Genomic DNA, 25,162 nt, shown 5'->3' on the forward strand with positions numbered 1-25,162 from the left:
ATACACTCTCTGAATGTTTTCCTTGTTCCATTTGTTGCCTTAATAGATGAGTGACAGTCTCGTAACATAAAGGAATGAAAAGGAGGGAGGGGGGACGCGGAGACAAAGAAAACAAGGCAGACATCAAAGGTTACAATAAAGGTAGAGTAGCAGAGTGCCTCGTCATTATTTGGAAGGAGCGATCAAGAGGAGGCTGAATGCGAGCGGAAAGGGACTGCTGAGTGTTTTGGTCCAGTCTTTTAGATCATTAACGTGTAGCTCTGAGTTTCATTAGTCCTGCCAAACCTCTGCTTTGTGGCCCTCCAAGGCCCGTCGCTTAGACCTCCGCTGGCCAACAATGCTGTGTGACCTTCAAATGGGAAGAGGAGACCATTACACAAACCCGTCCTTCATTTCCCTCTGCTCCTCTCTTGGTCAGACTAACAGCAGTCTTTACCAGGAAAGCCCTTCACATTTCAAAAGTGCTACACCCCCAGAGCCCAGGCAGCCACCTTTTGTGTTGAGGGGAGGGGGCAGACCAGAAAACAAATCTGTACAGGAAGCAGCCTGAAAAGCCATAATGGTGCCTCAGCTAAGAGGGGAGAGGAGGGTGGGGACTCGGGGTGGGGGTATCGATGAATCTAGAATGCTCATCCAAAACAGACTTTTCACTTTTGCCCTACTGCATTATCCCCCCACCCTAAAAAATAAACCTGCTGTGGATTTTTGAAACACTAGTGGCCAGACTGAGACGCAGAATGATGATAACTGTTGATTAAACCATCACACCCTGCTGTCACTCAAGCCCAAGGGGTCTAAATTATCATGGGCCCCAGTGAAAACAAGTAGGCATGGAAGGAACGATCACACACCGGCAGAAGACGATACATGAATAGACTTGGAGAGTCAGACAGCAAGGGTGTGTGGGTGGTGTATGTTTGTGTAGGCGTGGTGGATGGTTGTAGACAGAATAAGGCAATGTATGGAGGGGAGAGAGGGACATTGATCAAGACAAGGTTTAGTTTCTAATAAGTGAAATAAGTTGTGTGCACATTTTTTTTTTGTTTCTGTTCATTCTTGGGTTTTTTCGAGAAAGAAACAGTTCTGAGAAATAATCAAATCTCCTGACTGTCTCCATGATAATCCAAATAAATCATGGAAGGAGGATAGGAGGAAATATAAACGTCATTTGCGTTTTTTTTCTTGGCACTCAGAAATATCACCTTGTTGCTGTTATTTTCATTTGAGAGTGGTGGAGCAGGCATATGCAAACAACTGATTAAGGGCGTGTCTGCATCCAACGATGGCTAAAAGTGGAAGTGAAATCAGACCTGTGCAAAGATTAAAATGTATTAAAGAGAACCACGTCTACACACACCTTTATAAATCTGATGAAAGGACTGTCAATAATTTCTGCACATTTGGCACTTGTGTGCACACACACCTTTACTCTTTTTCGAAGATTTAAGATTTCCATTCAGATTTCAGATACTACTGATCACATTCATGTTGGAGACAAAGATATGCAAAAGAAACACAGACCACAAAATCTGGCCTGAATATTAAAGGGCTTTTGCCATATTAACTGTATCACTCGGCGTTACTTCTACAGTACTGCCATTACAGCCTTTGCCACTGGTACTATAACTACTACTAAAGCACTGTTTTTATTAACAACACTGCCACACTGCTTACAATTACACTGTTCACAGTGTAAAACATTATGTATATACAATGTATGAGTGTATTTCTATTTCTTACCATTTTATTATATTGTTTATTTTTGACTATGATTATTGTTTATTGCAATATTACTGTGCTTTGGCTGCTGTGACAAAGAAATGTCCCCGTTTGTGGAACAAATAAAGACATTCTGATTCTGATTCTGAAACTGAAACTACTGCTAATGCTGAAAGATATGGTCTCATCATAATCATCTTTTAAACTACCTGTTGAAATGTAACTATGGACTTGGCACATGTTCTCAAATATAGCAGAGGTATCTGAATATTATTTATAATCATTTCAAAAGGAAAAACAGAGTCTGTGCAGAAAAAAAGGTAGAAAGGATGCCAGAGGGGAAAAAGGCTGGCCAAGGCTACTACAAAGAGAAAGAGAGCGAGTGAAAGAGCAAGGTAGACAGATGAGAGGCGTCTGGCAGACATATAGCTCTAGACGGAGGCCATGATTTGATTAATGACCGGGGCGTGATGTGCCCAAGCACTGATACATGACAACCCCATGGAAAGAAGATCCATCAATGCAAATCCAGCCCCGTCGCCGTCGTCGAGAAAAAACTCTGACCCTGCCAAAAAGTCACACTGTCACCTGACCCCCGTCTCTCTTTTTCCCTTAATCCAACCATCCATCCAGCTCTCTGCCATCCATCCATCCATCCATCCATCTAACCATCCATCTCTCCCTGTCCCAACAGCATTTGCATTCTATTCTCGCATTAAGCCTCTCTCTTTATCCTTAGCGCACTTTCTCTCTCCTCAGCTGCCCCATGTCACGCTATCTCATGTTTCTCTCAACTCTTTTAATACCTACTTTGCATCCAATACAAGCAGGAAGCTTCCAATGAGGAGGCGATGTGCAACAGGACAAGCTTCAAAGACTGTGTGTGTCCACACAAACACTTTGTCTTATTTGAATTGTTCTGCCAGAGAGGATATTTCAGTCAAAAGGGGGAAAAAAAACAAAAAAAACAACTCTAGTGTATAGAGGAACTGGGTTAGGAGATGTAAGGAAGCAGCAGGTTAGGCAGGCTGATGCTTGGGGAATTAGGAGAGACCTTGGACCTGAAGATGATATTGCAGCTGTGAGACGGAGGGGTTTAGAAAGAGAAGGAGGCAGAGTATGGAAGACAAGAAAAAAAGCTACCTTGCCCCAGCAGGGGAATACTTTTATGGATACGACTAGACATTGTGCATTTGAAGATGTTTTTGGATTGAAGATGATATTTTTGCACTTACTTCTTATTTCCAGGGCCAAAGAAAAAGGGAAAAAAAAAAACTCTTTCTGCACGCCAATAGTTGTAGTGTGTAATAAAAACTTTGCTGATCACTGTGCTTGACAGAACCAAACTCAAGCAGCGAAATCTCTGCAACAGTATTTGGATCATGGATCCTAATCAGCCATTGAAACCTCTGTTAGGGATTAACCGCTGTGGAAGGCTGGGTGAGGCAGGTTTTATTTCAGGGTTTCATAAACACACATACCAACAAGAACACACACGCTCAAAATGGATTTGAACTTAATCACACAGCATAAAAACTGCCATTTCTGAAGCTGTTGTACAAAATTATCTCACAGTGGAATATGTTTACTATAGTGGTAGTAAACTATATACAGTAAACTCTCACACTTTCTTCAAATAAAAAATGATTGATTACAACACTATGGTTCTGAGATCGTTGTGGTTCAAATACCTGTAAGCTGATGATGGCCTTGTGATTGAAAACATGGCTTTCTTGTCACTGCCTGCCTGTTATTAGAGCTGGGTGTCAAACCTCAATACTATGGCACCGATATACAAATACCAACAAAACCAGAATGGCATTCAGTAGAGTGCATACGGATGCCAAGACAAAGCAGACCCCTTAAATTCAATCAAGCCTAATCTAATATCTAATTTGTTACCATATAGCAGCTGACAGAAAGACTACCCTCTAGAAAAACATATTTAAAACTGGTAGATCTGGAACAACATGAAAATGCGCTCAATATATAAATAAATAAAATTCATTTTAAAAAGTACATTTACAACACTATGATTTAAGAACAAAAAGTTGCTGTCCCTTCATGCTGCAAAAGAAAATAAAACCTTTTTTTTTCTTTCAGGTGGAGTGTTTGGCCAGCACAGTCTCAGGAGCATGGAGGAGATACCAGGAGACTGACCCTTACACAAGGAGAGCTGGACAGGGCCAGAGAAGGACATCAACCCAGCAGCAGGAACTGTATCTGCTCCTTTGTGCAAGAAGGAACAGGAGGAGCACTGCCAGAGCTACAAAATAACCTCCAGCAGGCTACGGGTGTGCATGTTTCTGACCAAACTCTCAGAAACTCTATGAGGGTGGCAAGAGGGCCCGATGTCATCTAGTGGAACCTGTGCTAACAGCCCGGCAGCATGTAGCTCGACTGGCATTAATGAGGGAACACCGGAAATGGCAGGTCCTCTATTGGCGCCCCGTTTTCTTCACAGATGAGAGCAGGTTCACACTGAGCACTTATGACAGGCATTAAAGAGTCTGGATACAGGTCACATGGGGTTACACTGACTTCCATGTCATAGCAAACATTATCCTGACTGCTGTTAGGTACCAGGAAGAAATCCTAAGACCAATTGCCAGACGTTACGCTGCAATGTCCGGCCTCATGTGGCCAGAGTCTGTAGGCAGTTCCTGGACGATGATGGCATGGATGCCATTGACTGGCCCTCTCGTTCCCCTGACTTCAATCGAATTGAGCACCTATTGGACGTGATGTATCGGTGCACAATCCACCGAGTCATCAGGAAAGTCCCTTAGCCGCTGTTACGTCACTTTGTTCTGAACAAATTATACACAGTACATCAGTAAAGATTTTGATCTTGAATTCTTGTAGTATCACAATAATCATCACACCAACTGTCTCCGTAAATCTGAAACTTTCAGTCATGCCAACTGCTTACTAGGAGTAGGCCATATAACAACACATAATGGTCATTCCATGCCAACTCACCTAGAGCCTCTCAGTCATGGATCTTATTGAAATGTTGGATTGATAATGTTAAAATTTCTATAAAATTATTCTTGTAGCATCCTATAGCTGTACTCCAAACACTTTTTCAGTTTGGCCAGAGCTAAATTGCAGCATTTTAGTTATTCTTTTTGTGTACTCTAAACCTGACTAATTGCTCATTTTCCACTGGACTGGGTTGACATTTTTCCAGAACATTCACAAGACCCTTAGGAAACTTTTTGACATTCATTAATTTAAAATTGCGCAGTATTAATATAGTTATATCACATCTAGAAGTTATCTGGTCCTCCAAAAAAGAATTGACTGCCACAGATCTTGTTAAATATAGCTTACCATTCATTCCTTGAAGTTTCCCAGACATGTTAGAGGAGGGAGGGATTAAAGCAGGGCAGAGGAGAAGAATGAGGAGTCCTGCAGACTGCAGGAGGAGAAAGCTGTTCTACCATCCCAATTCCCCCAAGTATCATTATTAAAACACTCACTTCCACAGGGGGAGGAAATAGAAGGAGAGAGAAAAAAAACAGAAGGAAGGAAAAAGGGATAGATAGACAGAAGGGAGGGCTAAAAATGGTTGAACACAAAGGGGAAGGAAAAAAAAAGAAAAAGGAGTGGGGATCCCCCACTGGACAGAGTAAAAACAAATTAAAAGAGCCCTTATAAAACACAGATGCTGCAAAGAAAATAAACTTCACAAGATTTACTGTTTTGCAAAGGAATCTGAAGACTTGTGGAAAAGACATCAGGCTTTTTTTTTCCCTCCTCCTTCCTTTTTTCTTTCTCTCTCAGGTAATGTTGCAGCAGAGACATCTATCTCCTCAGTTTTCCCTCCCCCCTCTCTTCTTTCATTGTAGGACGATGTTGCTTGTCTGCTATTTTCAGTAGGAGTTAAGAGTCGAGGTCAGGCCGGCCTGTGTGAAAATGGCTTCCTGCCCGGTCCCCCGCTCCCAAACCGCAAGCTAACGGGGAGGTTTTTATGAACAGCCCTATTTGGGAACATTTTTTGAACATTTTGTGTTTTTATTGACGTTTCTCATGTCAGGCAGCTAAAAAAAACAGACGCTCTAAAAAAATTCCCAGGACATGATTTTTCTAATTTTGTCATAAAACTTGAGAGCATACAAAAAGTGAGACTTTACAGTGTGTAACATGCTGTATATGGCATTCGAGTGGCGTGGCAGTTTGTGCTGTAATGAACAGGAAAAAGCAGCAGGCGGGAGAAAAAAACAAACTACAACAATACAGGAGCAGAACATGTCTACATTCAGAAATACACATGGTCACTTCTGACAAACAAGCAAAGATAATCATGAGAAAACAATTATGTGAAAGGAACGCACGCAAACATGAAAACACACACGCTCTTGCACACAAACAGCACCCTGAAATCAGATCTACAAGTTTACAGCATGTCAGTATTTACAAGGCTTCGTCAGAGTGCACTGAGTCTCCAGCACGAAGAGCTGGGAGGGGGTCAAACAGCTCCACTGGATCAGATGACACCCACAATCCAACCATATGTGTGTGTACGAGTGTGTACGAGTGTGTACGAGTGTGTAAAAGTGTGTGTGGGTAGTGTGTGTGTGTGTGTGTGTGTGTGTGTGTGTGTGTGTGTGTGTGTGTGTGCGTGTGTAGTCATCATCTGATTTGGGTCAAAGAGCTGGTACCTCACAGTAAATAGGGATGGGTTATGGCCATGATTGGATGTTTGGGAAAGAGGGGAGGGTGGATCTTGGGTGGACTGTTTTGTTTCTTTTCTTTTTTCTCAAATCAACTAAGTGAGAAATTGAACCTGTCCTAACAGTCAAAATGGACAAGATATGGAGTAATTGCCTAAAAGCACACATGTTGTAGTTTTAGGCAATTTGTCAATCAGTTATTTGATTTGTTAATTTGAATGAAGAAAGAAAAATATCTAAGACTTTTAGGAGAGGAACATGTTAAGAAGCTCTCACAGTGTCTTGTACTTGGCTACACTACAAAAACATTTGTATAACTTATTTTTTGTAGCCAGAACACAACATTATGCCAAATGTGAAGACTAAAACAATACATTTTGGGTTTAATTCATTCTATCTGCATCTCTGAGCTAACACTGATAGCATGAATCATAATTTCACATTTGTATTTTTTTAAAGAAGTTTATAACCTGCACATCTGAGGGAAAGAAAAGGCTAAGATTTTTTTGTTAAAATCCTCCTTGCAGAACATGCACTGTTTGCTGCGCTGGTTCTTCTTCTCCTATTTCTTTGAGTTTTTTGGCAGATGCAAAACAGCTTTAAAGCTACATATCGCCACCTACTGTATCAAAGTGTGTAGATGCCATGCTTGTTGAGCCCACGAAAGTTTCCTGCTATCATCTATATTATCAGCTTTTATTTCTATGATATGATAAATAATCAATAACATAATTTTCACATTTTGGGGCCAATCATTTATCATCCCCCATACATATTGTGCACCTCTTGTTTAATAACATTGTAGACTGTAGGATACAGGATTAGACTGATACCGGATCGTTAATTTCTGAAAAAAAAAATATATATATATATTTGAGTTGATTTTTCAGAACACATTGTGTTTTGAATGGGGCTTTTCTTTCTAAAGGTATTAATATCGTGCAAGGATGGACAAATCTAAGTAAAACAGCTGAGGACACTCAGGACTAAGCACAAAAGCACTTTTAGCAAATTATATATTTTAGTTTGAGTTGGACCCCGAGGAGAACAGCAACCATCATCGAGGAAAAGAAAATATGGAGTAAAGAGAAGAGGAAGAATTTCATCATAATTTTCTTCAACAGCAACACAACAATAAAAATGAACCTCATACTTGGTGTGCAAAATATTTTAAACAATACAGACAATATTAGTATTTTTTTAACGTTTTAATTCTCAATCAAAAATAACTGAAGGTCCGAAGTAAAGAAAACAATAAGAGTGCAGATAATGACATGTCACAACTCTCCTGCACTGTCTTTATGAGAAACTGGATGAAAATCAGGATCAGGCCAAACATTCAATATTTCCTTCATGATCATAATATTATAAAAGTGACGAATGGTGATTTTCCTGCACAGTTCATACCACTTTATTTTTGTTTTTACTGAGGTATTTTATCATAACAGTCCATCTTCTTTCATCTGCATTTATCATATAACATTCCAAGCCCTCTCATGCTCCACACTACATTAAAACACACACACACACACATACAGCGAGAGAGAGTGGGAGAGGGAGAGAGAGAGAGAGAGAGAGAGAGAGAGAGAGAGAGGAGAGAGAGAGAGAGAGAGTTCTGATTTGATTTTGTTATTCAAAAACAAGCCTGATCTAATGCTGATTGACTGACATCACAGTTCTGTTGGGCAGTGACAGAAGCTCTGTTTGAATAGCAGGTAAAAACTGCAGGGCCCTTTTGATCCGAATTTAGCCGACAGAGTTTTGACAGCATTTGAGTCTGAATGAACTCTGTGTCAAAAACACTTAGACATGATACAAGCAAACAGGTAACTTAAGAGTGAGGAAGGACAAGGTTTCCCCTCAGAAAACTAGACTAGACGTGATGTAAAACCTGAATCTAAAAGGTTCCATGTGATTTTCAAAAATCACTAGCGGAAATGATTTTTTTGAAAGCATTTAGTAAGAAAATGTTACATGTGTCCTTTAATATTTAATTTGACAAATATGTTTTCAGTTGATTTCAAATAAGATGATGAGATTTTTATGATGTGTGTCGTCATGATGCTGTAACACAGTACTGCATAGACATACTGGTTACTCACTACCTCACATTCCCACTACCTTATTATTAATAATTATCATTATATCACATAATATAATAATTAATTCTGAAGAGAGACATTCCAGTCAAGTGTTTTCTACATTATATACTGTACATCCACAATAGATCAGTAGGTGTACAGTATCAAACAGGAGAATATTTGGACTTTATCGAGTGTATACTTTATATTAGAACAAATTAGATTACACACTGGAGTAAACCAAACATTTTAAAGGAGTAATCTTCAAGAACACACAAATATAAATGAAATAAGGGGAAACGAAGACATTTATAAAGAAGATGGACACACCGCAGCAGAACAAAGGCGGAATGTAAAACCTATTGATTCTGTGACAATGGAAGGCTTTGGCTTTACAGAGTGTGCACTTTTCACATTGTAGGAAATAAGCTGGAAGCCACAAGTGCTGCCTGTGTGTAATGGCAAGCCAGCTTTATTTCTTTATCTCTACCTTCCAATTTTGCAAATCAAATAATGATGAGTGCAGCGGCGAGCACCCAGTGATAAGAGGGTTTAGTGGTTGTGGAGATTGAGTTATTAGGGTACGCATAAAAAGGACAGAGGTCTCTGGCGGAGCCCAAGTGCCGGCCAAGATACATATTCCTCGCACTGTGTATTTTTGGTTGCTTTAAAAGCCCTAAAAGTACAGGGGAAGGCTAATTTTCAGGGTAAACAGCTTGTTCGATTGCAGTGTGGTTTTGCGCTGAGCTCTCCGTTTATTGACTCAAGCCGAGCTGGGCTCTGGCTCCTCTGCCGACCACAGGGAGAAGCCTGCCGCCGGAGCCTGCAACAAATACAAGCCGCTAACACTAGCTTACCTTTGATGGCACACAACTGTTAAATCAAATGTACTGAGTAATGTACAAAGCCTAATCCTCTTGACTATATGGCAGTTTGAGGGAAAAATGCTTTTAAAAGAACATCTGCTCCTTTATGAAAGCTATTTGTCATGTCCTATTCCCTGCTGCCTTGTAATTTGCAGGGTAAATTATTAGGATAGATTAACATTAGGATTTGAATGTGGTGCTGGTTTCTGTGTGTCCAATGAAATACATGAATTATGACAACAAACTGTCTACAGAAAATAAAATCTTCATTTTAACAGTTTAAATGTTAAGCATAACATCTTCATGAAAAAAGGTCTTCCTCCATCATCTTTTAAAGACAATAATGGCAAAAGGAAAGAAAATGCCTAGAAGACAGAAATTACAGCTGAAAGGTTTCTACATTCAACAAGAAAGTGCTCAGACTGCCTCTTTAAAAAAAAAAAATCTCCTAAGGAGGGCTGCAAGTTGTTTTAGCTGGAGGAAGTGACCATTCATTAAAAAAGCCAGAGAAATTTCCCCTCTTTTTCACTGTTGTTAGATTTGTATCAAGGCAAAAACCTTGCAGCACAACTCAAGCTTTACAACTTCTTTCCTCTGTCTACACAGCCCGGCTGCTCTGCTCCTCCCTCTCAAGCTACTGACAATCCTGACCACACAGCGCCACACGGAGGACAAGTCTGGTACTAGAGTACAGGGCTGCCACTAAGCTTTAATGTAGAATTCAATGACTTTGGGTAACTATGGTAAAACACTTCAATTAACTGTTATTCATGTATTATTAAGGATTTCCACAAGATTTTCTTTATTTAAAACAATCTCATGTTTTGAAAGAACAAATAAATAATTAACTTCTTGGAAAGTTATTTTTAGCAGTTTCAAGTGACAAATGTATTACCCATCAATGTTTCCTGATTATCCACAAATGATTTGACTGTTCCTATTTATTTGTAGCTTTTAAGTGAGAAACAGAAGCATGGTAAAAATGTCCAAGGATAAAACAAAGGAAGCAATGCTGTTGTCACTGATAAAACGTGTGAACTATGTGTCAGGGGTGAGTGTCCCGGTATGCACGCTGTGTCTTGTGTGCTCACAAATGCAGATATACACAGGACAAGGTCAAACAGAGGGAGGCACCGAAGACGTTAGTCTCTGTGGAAGTCTTGACCCCTCTCTATTCCGTAGGAGCTCTCCACGACTATGCCAATGCCGATGCATATACAGAGCAACATATTTCTTGCTCTGTTCTGCCAGATCAACTTTTTTTGATTTACAGATGAAGGAAATCTTTATTAAACAAAGGAGAGACAAAAAGGAATAATTTTCATTTAAATTTTGGGTGTGTTTTGTGGGTTTAAATAGTCTTCTCTGTGTTCTGTTGTGCTACCTTTAGTTTATAGAAAACTGAAGCATACATTCCAACCAACATATGACAAGGATATACCTGGTTGTATTTGGCCATTTTAGGTAATGGTAAAATCTCAGTGAGAAGGATCGTTTTAAGGTAATATTTAGATTTTAAAGTGACTTGTGCATCAATGTGGCGAAGTGCCCTGAACTATAAAGATATTTCAACATAACAGACATTCACATCTGGTTGTTGCTTTTCAGCAAACAGAGTTCTGTTTATATGTCTTTTAGTTTAAATTAAATTTCACTCTTAACTGTGCTGATGGACTAAAGACTGAAGGAAGTAATATGAATTTCTATAATTCCATGACAACGAGGTATCTGCTGAGAAAGATGATGTTATATGAACAGAAGCTATAGACCAGATACTACATTGTTTTTGTCAACTGATGTTTCCAAAAGATTTTAATAAGATTTTCAAATTTCACAGGACATTTTCTAAACTCTAGTGTATCACTATATATACTGTATATTTAATTAAATGAAGGCTACATTGTTTTGCATTGAACAGGGTGTGTCAGTAACAGCCATGGTCAATGCTGACCACATTATGGCTAACTAGGTGAGGCTAGTAGCCACAGAGTAGTGACATCACAGCAACTACAATGGGTAGAACAAGTAAGAAAAAAAAAGTTCAAATAAAAGTTCAGAGTTAAAATGAACAAACTTGGTAAACATGTGGGCCTGTGATGGCTTTATGAATGCTGGTTAGCTCAGTCTCAGGCTGGACACTGATCCAAGGCGCACAGCTCATCATGATGACTCCAAATCTGGACAAGTAATCTATCTCACTGTTTCATACCGTTTACACTTTTTTTTTTTTTTTTTAATGAACATGCTAACTTGCTCTGTTGAATCCATCTTCAACGTCAAAGAGATTTTGACTTCAACTGTGCTCTGTAACTGTTTAACTAACAGTAACTATACTTTCAAAAACAGGGTCACAGCGAGGTCATGTACATACGTGTCACACACCAGCAGTTATGAGGTAATGTTTCCTTGGCATCGACCTCTGCAGAGCGTTGGTGTTTTTCACCACACGATGATGACTGACGAAAGGGAGCACTGGGTTGGGAGGGGGGGGATAAAACAAAAGTCCAAACCTAAATAAGCAAGCCGTCAGACTCTAATAGCAGAAAGGAAGTGCCCCTTTATCAACAAGTGAATTAACAGTTTCCCGTCACACCTTGTTTTTTGCCTCCCCCTTTTCTCTCTGAACCAGCGCCAGGGCCCAGATGGCCCCGTGATCGGACCACCAGGGCTTCTGCTCGGTGAGGAAACAAATCTGTTGCACTGACTAATAGCCTCGTGTTGATGTTTTATGGTGGAGATGTGTATGACCATAGCTGTGTATACACACGAAAGGCAGCCGTGCATGGTAAAAAATGCACACCAAGTCATAACTGTCATGAGAGTGTCGCAGAAAGGGGAAAAGCAGAGACATTGAACAGTATTTCATATTGAAAGTAGACAAACTGACTCCTAGTCAGTAGATAAAAGCCTAATCTCCATCTACTGCACTACAGGGCAAACACAGCCACAAAGAAATATGAGGGCAGATCAAATTAAAATATCAAAGATGGTTTTAAGATTATTATGAGTTGTTTTTGGAGCACTCGAAACCTGTTTGCACTGCACTGCTGTATTATACAGTCCTGTGGCTGGATCTAAAAAACATCTGAGTAATAAAATTCTACAGTGGCTGCCATATTCCTGGTATAGCCTCAGCAACCCTCTGCCCTGTGCACAGAAACTGCACTTTCTAATCAAGCCTTGTATGCGCTGGGCCGCAGACAAACCGCGCTTTACAGTATGGGACGGATACATTATGGGTCATCACCTCAAATGACAATACAGTGATCATACAGAGGAAAGGACTTGGGGAAAAAAGAAAAAAAAAGCGGGGGGGTACTATATGGAGGGACGTAAATAGCCATTCCAGTTTTTAACTGTGACAAGAAGATGGCCAATTGCAGCCTCTATTTTTAGCGTGCTGGCGGCCTAGGCTGCCAGCTTTTGAGAAGGATGTGTACTTTTCTACAGTTCCTTCCCAAAAATCAACGCTGTCCTCTCTGGCGACAATCACAGAGCAGCTGTTGTGGCTAGGTGGCCCGGCCCCGGGTTGCCTCACCCTCCTGCTTTCTGCCAGCCGAAGAAAACCGCCTTCACTGCCCAAAATTCACACCCGGTGTGCAAAAACAGGCGGAAGGCAGACACAAAAGCAAATGTGACTCAATGTGTTTGTATCCGGTGAAAATTGCGCAAATTATGGAGTTTTTATCAACGCTGGTGGCAGCGGTAGCGGTGGAGGGGGCTGGATTTCTAAATTTAAATGTGGCAGGATGTCTTGGAGCCAATTTATCTTCAAAATAACAGGCACACGGAGACCTACATGACCTTGCCCCACAGAGGACTCACTGCTGAACTGATAATGACCTACTGAGATATGCTCTTTTTGGTACTTTTGCACCATATAAATATATGCGTGCTTTTGAGGCTGAGGATCATCTTGTTATGGTGCAAGAGCTTGTCTGACAAGTCTAAGTCTGCCGTTGAGTTAATTATCAACACCCAGAGAAGCCCCAAAACTTCCACTGTACAATTTACGAAATTGCATAGCGCATAAATCTGCCGATGACTCTGCTGCCACGACCATATAATGACTGCACTGCAAAAGGTGTGATTTCAAGAAAGTAATATCTTATTATATTTAGTTGTATTATTGTATTTGTATTCAAGCAAACTGAATGATTTTTCTAATTGATTTTGACTGAAACAATAACTAATGGATCTTGTATCTTTTTATTTTCAGAGTGAATCAGCTTTTGAAGATCTACTTTGTGTCAAACTCTGCATTTACACAGACTGAAACTGTACATTTGGACAACAAAAAAGGGTTGCTACACTTGCAATCATAATAAAGTTGCACTTTAGGCAGACTTCAACACTAGAATTTAAGTACTATCAAAGCTCCTACAGAAGCATCCGTTTCCTGTTCATTATGGCGTCCCCTCTGGACTGAAGGAGGATGAAAAAGAGTAAACTTTGTTTGCACTAACACCAGACTCCAGAGCAGCTTCTTTCATCAGGCTTTGAGACTGCTCAATTCATCCTTAACACTCCAACATAAAAATAGTTTTAACTTTATGACTTATCAAACCTGGTGTCAGCTATTAAGTATAACTTTTGGAAAAAGCCAGTCTTTTTACTGATGGTCTCATTTGCTTATGTAGGTGATATAGAGGCATCAGTATTAAACTGAGACTGTCATAACCAGTTAAAAGTTCCCTGTAGTGCTTTTAAGGAAAATAACACACTTCACACAAGTTTTGACAGCCTAAAATCTCTGTGTGCATTACAGGCTTCATGCTATCCAACGTGTAAACATAGAATTCATCGTCTGAGAATTGATGAGATGTAAACTCCCACATTAGTTAAACGGCTAGGTTTTTGTTTTTGGATTGGTTTGTCTGTTCTGGCCTACTGTAGAATCATGGTGATGCAACATAGTGGACTCATTCTGTGGAAATGAAAACACAACAATTCTTAGTTTCAGGTTATCATACACTATTGAAGACATAGGTATGAATGTTATATTCCATTTCTAGTCACAGATCCCCCTCAACCCTACACACTGCACCTTAGACTGCTTATGTGAGATTTTGTGAATAGGACAATAATATATTAGTTCCTTCTTTCTGAGATCAGTTCTTACATGTAACAAACTTTTTATCAAGCTGAAAATGGGGTGCATGTACAGTATGTGCTGTGTGACTGTGTGTGTTATTATTATCTGCAGTGTGGGTTAAAAGGTGCAGGTACTTTCAGGAACATGTCTGAATGTGATCACAGTCTCCAAGCATATATATATATACTATCATGTTACAAAGTAAGAAAGGTCACAAACTGAAAAGTACCACCACTACTAGTATATGAATGCGATTGTAACACTATAAGTACACAAGTGCTTATCAGAAAGAGAGCTACCATAAGAGTCAGTATGGTAGGGTTTCCCACCTTGATATAAAGACTGGAGCAAACTGTTTACTGCAGCGTCACTGTAATTGTTCATCCTGACCAGCTCCTTTTTTGCATTTTACTATGAAAACAATGATCAGTTCTGTAGATAGTTTATCTTCTTCATATGTAGAGACACACACACACACACACACACACACACGCACGCACATACACACACACTCAATAAGGTATCACTGTGAGGACTAATTGTTGACAGGTGGCCCTAATGCTCTCCTTTGAAACTAAAGTGTGATTTACGACCATGCTCCCTGAGACCCTGGCTTTCAGCGCTGCTACTACAAACTTATCTTTCTCTCCCTCTGTCTGTTGCTCCCCCTCCGTCATTCCCCCTGTTCTATCTCTCCTTCATTTTTCTCAATTGCACCTCATTACTTTGCTCACTCACTTTCACCTCCTATCCCACTTTGATGTTTCTGTCCCTCTCTGTCTCTCATTGCAGCAGAGCAGTGACTTTCCAAAGTCAGACATCCTTTGAATGTTTGATGGCCTATTTTTCAGTGTGGATGAATATGGGTGTGTGTGTGTGTGTGTGTGTGTGTGTGTGTGTGTGTGTGTAGGGGTTACAGAGGGGTCTGGCTGGGTCTACAAGGAGGACAGGAGGGAGAGAGGAAACAGGGGTGCTGTCTGCGTGCGTGCGTGCGTGCGTGCGTGCGTGCGTGCGTGCGTGCGTGCGTGCGTGCGTGCGTGCGTGCGTGCGTGCGTGCGTGCGTGCAGCTGTTGGTGTGGTGTAAGATCTTGGGCAGGCAGGTAACAATATGAGTTGACCCTGACCTAATGGTCCCTGCATCTTCTGTCAGCTATCCTGGCCCAAATGAAGTTTGTTAAAAAATTAAGCTTGGGAAAAGTATATTGTGGCCATGAAATGCACTTATAAATAAGTGATGAGTCAACCTGGGAACCAGACGATTTTGTGAGTTTGTTTTTCATTTGCTCTGGCAAATGCATGTGACCAAACCTTACCACACCATCTTATTTAGGACATTAAAATTGTGTTGAAAAATATTAAAACTTCTTCCACAGAGGTAATAGTAAACACATCCCAAACATGATGGTTGATTTTGGTGGAGGGGTACCTGAGTTCATCTGAAAGGGATCGAGGGGTATGTCAGAGAAAAAAGCTTAGGAATCATTGGTTAGATACTAACAAGTTAACAGCCCTGATATAAATGTTTCAACAAAATCCCTAATGTTTGACCAGTTTGATTGCCATCACGTTTTTTTTCGTGCATCACATAAAAGCTTAGAGGAAAAGTATAGGGATCTCTTTATACATTCAACGGCTTCCTGGATTACCTCACATTTACACTGAAACCTACCTTAAAAATATCAAGTTTGTGTCCTTCATTGTCGCAATATTTTGATAGACTGGTTTCCACTCCAGTATTCTAGAAACCTTCTACTGCAATGAGCATACAAAATGTGTTGTGAAGTATATTCTTCTGTGTTATGTAAAATTGACCACTGGTCACTTCCCTGTCATTTGGTTCTCTGAAGTGTTTATCAAATTCTTGACCTCACCTTGGCTGTAGTACACCTACACAAACTCAGGGATATTCCTGGAAATCCATGACTAATAAGAACTGTGATGTTTTACACTGAGTAACACCTCTGGGGTCGAGCAGTGCAGCTGACACAAAGTGTGTGTTCTTATCATTGTGTATCTGTGTCAGCTGTGGACACACTGACAGTGTGAGCAGCATGCACTGGTGTTTGACAAACAAGGGAGACAAGGTTGTGACAGACCGATCAGAGTCCCTGGAAAAGTGCTACTAAGATGAAAACTCACTGGAAACACACACACACACACACACACACACACACACACACATACACAACACATACACATTGGACTTGACTGTAGTCTGAGGTAACGATTTTACTTTGAATATTGGAACTATGCAGCTCTACAGAGGTTTTTTTGCCTCTTCTCATTATGCATATTGTTTTGGTTTTACAGTAGGCCTACATTAATTGTACGATTCAGCTTTCATCAGCATCTGTAAGGCAGCCACTCAGAACTTAAAAGCTATGGTGTACAACTTAGAGATAAAGAGCACGATAAAGTAAAAATGTATGCTGGACTTCATTCAGCAGGGGGTCAGAGACGCTCCAAATTCTTGCTATTGTTTGCAAGCACATAATTATAAAAACGTTGTCAGTCAGGGATATGCTAACTGCACATTCTTGACCACGTTTTTTTATTCATTTTCTGCCCCCTATTGCCGCTATAGATCATAAAATCATAAAACTCAAAAGGGTACTTTCTTCCAAATAATCGACAACTATTTTGATAGCTGGTCATTTATCAAGCAAAGATGCCAAACTCTGTCTGAGTTGAAATGTTTTCTGATTTTCTAACATTTCATAGATAATCAACTGGATTTACCTGAAAAACACGAGATTTATCAGTATGAAAGTAATAGTTAATTGAAGCCCCTCTGACACATACTGATAAACTTTATTGCAATCCACTGTATATGTTGTTTAGATCTCTGCCCCAAAAGGTCCATAAATGGTTGACAGCCATCAATAATGAATACAGTTAACAAAATAAATCAACTGTAGAATAAAAACCTGAAGTATTTGGTCAAAACTGTTAAAACTGCTTAAGAGTTGTATCAATTTGTAACATGCCATGACATAACCATGTGAACTCAATTTCAAACAGACAACAACATCAGTAAGCCCTTCACTTCACATCCCTCCCAGCTTCTCACCGTGCAGTGGAGACCCAGAGGGGCTGCTGGACAAGCCAGGTATGGGGCTACAGCGGCCCCCGATGCCGCCACCTCCTCCACCCAGGATGCAGCCGCCTCCTCCTATGCCTACTCCACCTGCTCCTCCTCCTAATGCAGCTGCCCTGTTGAGCTCCTGTTCAATCTCCTCCAGGCCAGCGCTCTTTTGGAAGCGAGACATCCGGTTGACCACCCGCGGGGACATGTGCGTGCGGGCACAAGGTGCACCACCGTAGGGGTTGACAGGAAATACATGGGTGGTGCCACGGAGGGTGCTGATGGCTACCCAACGACTGTCCTGGCTGAAACACATGTCCTGGACCTGAACAGAGACAAGACAAGTTCATGAGGCAGGGGACAGATGGTTGTGATAGGTAGGAAGATGAGACACAGAGATATTGGAGAAATTCCTTCACTGTATTTTCCATTTATGTATTCAATGTTCCCTAACCAATCAGACCCAGGTATCCACTAAATCGAAAGTAATTGTAAGCCAACACAAATGCGTAGTCATGCCAAGTTACTGGTTTTGCCAGAATTGTAAGAGTGGAGCAAAGTAAAAACAAACTGCAGTGTCTGGCAATATCAACAGGACTTAGACAGCCTTGACAGCAGCGTCCATCTTGTCTATAGCAGTTGCCATTGATGACATTAATCCTCCTTGCAGTGCACAGCTAGGCACCAGTCTTTGTCCTGCCCATGGCAATGATCGGATAATTAATTAGTCCCCACTCAGTGCTCATTGGGCCGATTACTTTTTTCGACGAAGAAACTGCTGGTTCATGTCATGATGCCAGATAAATCAGTCAACTTGGTAGAGTTGTCGGATACAAAGGACTGAATCCAGGTAACTCATATGATGTTTAAATTTGAAATGTAGAAACATACATAGGTATGTGCATTTAAAAAATGCTCTTATAAAATGCTTTACTAGAATTATTACCTTGCAGTTGAATGTCTCCTCGCACCAGCTAAGTTGACATTTACATCCATTTCTATCCAGACTCATTTAATATATGTAGCCTATGTAGTGAAACCATTGACAGTATATAATGACAGGTAATGCCAGGTATGTAGTTCTTGGCAGAATGGAATACATCACTATATTGACGTGTATGATTCCAATGATTAATCTCCAGTGAGAAACATGCCGTCTTCACTTAGAGAGGAGTACAAAGGACCTTGTCACATGAATGGAACGACAGTAACCTCAAGATCAATATGTGCAAAACCAAAGAGCACATGGTGGATAACTGTTGTTCATCTATTAGCGTGTAAGTTAATTAAGAGAAAGAAAAAACGGTCTCTTTGTCTGTCTTCATGTTTGGCCAACAAAACTGATTATAACATGAAGAAGTTACAAATTCTGAAATTCTGAAATTCTCTGGATGCTTCACAAAGTAACCCCGCAGCAGAGAAGAGTTCCACATTCAACAGTTTCAAAATGGGCATCAACAGCTGGTGTCACCTTTTCAGTTGCTGACCAAATTAGAAATATAGTCGCAATCTCGCCTTCTGCTCCTGAGTTATGGCACTGAATAACTGTCAGAAAAGAAAACTTTGATGTCACAGTGAAGTTGACCTTTGAATGCCCTTAAGGTGTTCCTGAGATATCGCATTGACAAGAATGGGACAGTCGGATGGACAATCCGGAAATCATTTCTCCATCTATGTCTCTCGCCAGCACAGATATGTAAAAATAGTGAACAAATATGCATCTTGAAGGTAATCACAACCGACAACCAAAAGAACTAGCTCACTTTCAACTTATTGTCTCCAATAAATACACGACTACAGTTACTTCTCGCAGTATAATCAAAAACATACTTGGACAACCACTTACACACTGTATAGTATGCTTGCTAACTCCCAGATATGTGGACCAGGTTTGGTTTCAGCCACTCTATTCAACTTCTCTTCATTGCCATTTCGTTAAAAAAATAAAATGTATATATTTATTTTCATTCTCCAACACTCATCTTAGATAAATACCATATACACAGTGGGAATGAACTGCATCAAACTATAGTTTGCCAAAATAAGCGTGACTAGGATTAAAGTGTTTATCACACAGTTAAACAAAGCCTGAGGTACTTGATAAAAATCCACCAGGGAACAAGGATTAAATAAAACTTTTAGCACAGGTAAAAATTAGCTTGTTTGGTGGTCAAGACAAAATAGTTGATTGCATTGTTTGTTAGTCCTCATCCTCAAACTGTGATGACTCTCAGGGAGCAGACACTTGAGAAGATAGGATCTCTCTGGGCATGTCAGACATGCAGGAAACCAGACAGATAGGCTGCAAGAGACAATACAAGCAAAGGAGAGTGGGAGAGAGAAAATGAAAACAGACAAAGGAGTGACAAAGGGTGACTGATGAGGTGATACTGTGCTGAAACAGCATCTATCATTCGACATGCTATTAAAAATAGCGGCTGGGGCAAAGTGAATGATACTGGAAGAAAATGAAAGGAAAAGGCCCAGGAGAAAGTTTAGCCGGCATGCAAGTCAGCCAATCAGTGAGACAGCTCTGTACCTGCAGGCCTCTCTAATCTTCTGCCAGGTCAGACTTGGTAATTGTCCCCAGCAATGACAGTTAATGGGGCATCCTTTGCATACCAGACAGTAACTTTTCTTCACAAAAATGAGTGAAAGAGGAGGCCTGACCTCTGCCCGGGCTGATTAGGGACGGCTTGGAGATGAGAAAGGGCTACTTTGTCTATGTCGTAATTGGTCGTAATAGACCTGTCAGAGCTCCGACTGTAAATGGGTGCCTGGACTTGACTGTCAAATCCATTTTATCAGGCAGGGGATTACCTGAAAGGTTGCTGTGATTGTACAATCATAGTGTGACAACTATGCAGATATCAAACAGCTGTCAAACGTTATCTTAAAAAGGTGGAATGTGACTGTATTGAGTCACATGCAAGTGCAACTGTGGAGACTGCACATTCCAGAGAGGGTGGAAAGCTCTCTCTCCTGTCCTTAGTACACAGAGTACTTGATGACATTCCCGGGAGTCAGAGAGATGCCATCAAGACATGTTGCTTTTGACTTTTTTTAATCAGTAAAACTGTTCATGAGACTTGGAAACTCAATTCACCTGAGATGAACACTGAATGACTGACAAAGATGTGACAAAGACGGACAGATGACTAAAGACTAAAGACAGAGGACAAACATACACATGTAGAGTACTCAAGTGTCTCTGCATTAGAAAAGGGATACAAAGATGATGGCGATGACAGATGACTGAAACTTTTTTCCTCTGTTTTAATTATATACTAAACAATCAATGTTAAATGCCTAAGTATTCAGCTTATGACTGATAAAATAACATTTATTAAGGAATGGACTGGTCGGACATGTTTTTGTCTTTAAAAAAGTTATGCGTGTGTGTGTGTGTCTGTGTGTGTGTGTGTATGTATGTCTGTCATGTTACATTCAGTGTAACTCACCTCACGATACCTCACAGTGTCATGTTAATGTCATTATAAAGTATATATAATGTATATGTATCTGCAGTCATAACACTTTTAATGCCTCAGTAATCGCTGGTCAGGTGTCTATATTCCACCACCATGATTATGGAAACCAGGTATCTTATTTACAGAAATTAGGTTCTTGTACAAACAGAAGCCTTTTCTCTTTAGTGCATCTAAACACATTATTAGACATGATGAACCTAAATCTATATCATTGCAATCACAGCTGACGGTGCAGGTCTGTAAAGTTCATGCCTCCCCTGTAACCTCCAGGACTAGTGTTCTCTAGTTTGCCCCGTGGCTTCTCTCTCATCTACATTCTGGTCCTCCTTCAGACCCTTACTGCTGTTATCAGCTGCAGGTCTGTTTACCTGGCTTCGGGTCACTGACAGCCAGCCACATGTTTGTTGGCAGAGTCAAGGCGTCTCTCCACCCACCTAACTGAAGACTTTATCACTCTCCACTGCGTGTGTGTGTGCGTGTGTCTGCGCGCGTGTGGTGATAACCTCTGGCCCAAGCACTAGACTCGGGCCAGCTTTCAGTGTTTACAACCGGCCTGATCAAAGCAGGCTCAGTGTGCAACCAGTCAGCAGACCTGCTGTTTAGTCATACATTAACTATAGGCAGGCTGTGAGAATGATGTGTGTGATAGTGTGTTTTCCCAGTCAATAATCATGAACCGAACAAGGCCTGAAGTAGTTTTGTTGAGTAAGCACTTCTAGCTTGCACTGCAAAGTCTGAAAACTCAAAGGAGACTCAAAATATCTTAACTTGAAAGGTGAAGAGTCAAATTAATTTGCATGTCCTTGTTCAGCTCATAAACAAATAAACAAATCAACTATCAATCCAAATGCAGATATATCGTGTATCCAGTGCCCAGTCTACACCAGAGCATGCGAGTACAGCGTAAGCAAGCGGGGAGCACAAGTGGGAAGATTCTGGATGGTGCGCAGCGCAGAACGTCTTTTTGTCAAAGGCTGGAGTGTCGCCTTCTCTTCAGCTCTATCCCACTCCAATTTATCTCCAATACCGCTCACCGTTTTTTTTTTTTAATTATTATTATTTTTTCAGTGAAAGTGAGCGATTTGCACGGAGTGAGGTGAAATCTGAGTGGAGCCCAGAGCAATTATGAACAGAATGGTCTGGAGCTTTGAGTGAGGGAGCAGGAATGGACAGCTCCGAAAATTAAGAAGAAAATAACATCGTTCCACTCCATTCAAACGTTCTAGTCTATATCTACTGTTATAATTCTTATTCATCAAGATGTACTGTCATTAAGAACAACTAGTATGATCGAACCATAACATTTGCAAAATACTAACATACTGTAAAATGTCCCTTGTCCTGTGTGTGTGTATGTGTGTGTGTGTGTGTGTGTGTGTGTGTGTGTATGTGTTGTGTGCGTGAGTGCGTGCGTGTGTGCGTGCACAATAGGAAATCAGGAACCCATTGGGGATAAAGCCTTCTTCAGATAAACCTACTTGCCCCATGCCAACTTAAACACACTTGATTTAATTAGATGCTGGAAAACCATTTAGTTTGTGAGAGAGGAAAAGGGACACCGTAATATTGTTAATTAACAACCAACTAGACCAGAGAGGTTTTGATTTGATCCGAGTCTAAACCATTTGACTGCTTGTCCATGCTCTCTGGTTGTTACGTTTTCTAGTACTTACAACCATTTCCATAATGTCAGCTTTAAATGCTCATTACAGTTTAGAGTCATGCACAGTCATGATTGTAGAGTGTGTGCATGTGTGTGTCTCACACCTTGGCCTCAGTTTCCCCACGATGCAGAGTGTAGAGATGATGAACGGCGCTCTGTGAGGAGGCCCATGGGTGGGTGAGAATCTGGAAGACGTGAAAATCGTGGCCCAGAGTGTCTGCAGTCACCAACAGCATTCCTACAAGAAACACACACACACACACACACACACATACAGTCATCAGCATTAGGAATCAATCCCACCATATTGCCGTTCACTCCCAACACATATTTTTCTGTCGTCCTCTGTTTGCTGGTTTCAATTTCTAGTGATGGCATTTTAATCAATTTGTATTGTCTTATGGTATCTGGCAGATTTATCCATATGCTAGGTCGCTAAATAAGATAAAAAAAATAATAGCAAATGCGAATGCCATTTTAAACAGTGACCCTGACATCAGGGTCAACCTGAACTGGGCCTGGAAAACTGCAAATTCATAACAGAAAGCCCATGATACGAACTGGGTTAGTGGAGTTTGAGAGATGAGGCCATTTATAAGACGGTGAGGTTCTGATGAAAGACGCTTTTGAGTTTGATTATGAGGAATGCAAAACCAAGTGCTTTTATAACTTCACTCATTTTAGGGACTAAAAGTCAGGACTTCACTGCCTCTAAGAATCTTTTGAGTCCCAGAACTTGACAGAAGTGATATACTAAATGACTGGAGCAAATGACAATTAATAATTAATTAATACTTGTATTACACCGAACAAGTCGTTGGATCCATTTTATGATATTTTTTTATTTTTTTCCCCCAGTTGTTTTATTTTTTTACGTTTTAACACATCCCCAGCCACTTCAGTTGTGTGGAAGAGGGCTGCTGTTATGCTATAATGTTCCAAAAATGTTTTGTGGACTAGGAAACTTCACCTGACTTTCTATCTGTAGGGGGAAGAAGATAACAACTTTTTTTTTTTTTTTTTTTGTGAACTGTTCCTTTGAGTAAAAACTGTACGTGATAGGTTCGTGTGAGTTACCTTTTCATCTTCCAATGTGGTTCTCAGTCTGCAAGAAGATATATTCTAATTTCTTTTATTTTGTAGAGTTAAGAAAAGGCAAAATACTGTACATTTATATTCCTGTGAAAGTTGACCAAAAGATACACTATTACTATTACTATACACTATATTACAAATTATGCCAGAGTGTTTAGAAACTTCCACTGGTACACTGGTGCACTGATGCAAAGTCAGGCCAACCCAAATATTTAAAATTTATTTCACTCCAGCAGCACACAAGAAGACAGCCACCACTACCAACTGTGCAGAGCACATGCTAGACAGCATGACAGAATTACTGTGCCTTTAAAACAAACAAACCAGCCCATTAAAACAAAGCCAGCTATCGTTTGTCGTTGTCATAAAATGCAGCCTTCTCTCGCATGATAGCTTGGTCTGGTTAAAAGCAGGGCTCGAGTCGTGTGCTACTTCAATGACAGACAAGATGATGAGAGTCTGTAAAAAAAAGAATCAATGCATTCATACATCAGTGTACGGCCATGGGCGTGCGTGTGCACAGTGAGATTCACCAAAACACTGAACCACAGCTCAGCACAAGTGTAACCCCCACTGACAGGCCCATTCATTTGGTCCTGTTTTATTTGAAGCTCGTCAAACTCCAGAAAGTATAGGCCCTCACCATAAACAACATGCTCAACAAACCACACCAGAACAAACCCAGATCTAAACTGGCTTGGTTGGGGAAAACGCTGCACTGCTTTTCAAGCGCAACCCAAAACCCATCCCCAGAAGCCTTTTGAGATGTCACATAGAAACCCATAGACTGGGTAGTAACTCAAAATGTTGGAAAAGCATCACTGATAGAGTGTAAGATTTGAAAAATAAAAATGTCCAAACCTCTGCCTTTTTGACGACTCCCAGACATAAATGATATTAAAGTAATTAGTAATTTTCCTCTGAGTTTTTCCCCATGGAATCTTTTATGTGGAGGCTACAGTAGGTTTTAATTAGTGGCCAGGCTTTATTGGGTGGCATGTCAAATGTGAAAAGAGGAGGCTATAATGGCATGAGATTAAAAGGATTCAGCAACACGTGCGAGGGAGATGGAAAACACTCCCTCTTTGGGGAAAAAAAGCCAAGTGTGCTACAAAATCTTGCACATTCACTCAGAGTTGAAAGGTTTCCTCTTTTTTTTACAACTTGTGTATGACTGACAAACAGTTAAATATACAGATGATGAAGAGGTGGAATGAGGGAGGTACAGAATGGATGAGTGATGGGGTCATGCAGATTATCAGAGGTGGAGGAAGGGAAGCAGAAGAGAAGCCAAGTGAAGTGTGCATTAAGACAGTGGTTAGCTATTCATGCTGTATCAGAACGACCAGAAAGCCATAGAGCTAAGGCCCAGGGCCTGTAAACTCTTG

The 25,162-nt window shown here is 40.6% G+C and overlaps 1 protein-coding gene across 4 annotated transcripts in view; it reads right to left on the bottom strand.

Moving 5' to 3' along the window:
- Positions 1-25,162, bottom strand: part of bcas3 (BCAS3 microtubule associated cell migration factor) — a 366,198-nt gene that overhangs the window by 272,368 nt on the left and 68,668 nt on the right. For all 4 annotated transcript variants that reach the window (XM_030407120.1, XM_030407111.1, XM_030407129.1 and 1 more), the window contains 2 exons: positions 22,784-22,917; positions 17,511-17,850 (listed from right to left, as the gene is read on the bottom strand). In XM_030407120.1, coding sequence (XP_030262980.1) covers positions 17,511-17,850; positions 22,784-22,917 — 474 coding nt within the window. The remainder of the gene's footprint in view (positions 1-17,510; positions 17,851-22,783; positions 22,918-25,162) is intronic.

This window comes from Sparus aurata, chromosome 2 (genome assembly GCF_900880675.1).
Source record: "Sparus aurata chromosome 2, fSpaAur1.1, whole genome shotgun sequence".
NCBI lineage: Eukaryota > Metazoa > Chordata > Actinopteri > Spariformes > Sparidae > Sparus > Sparus aurata.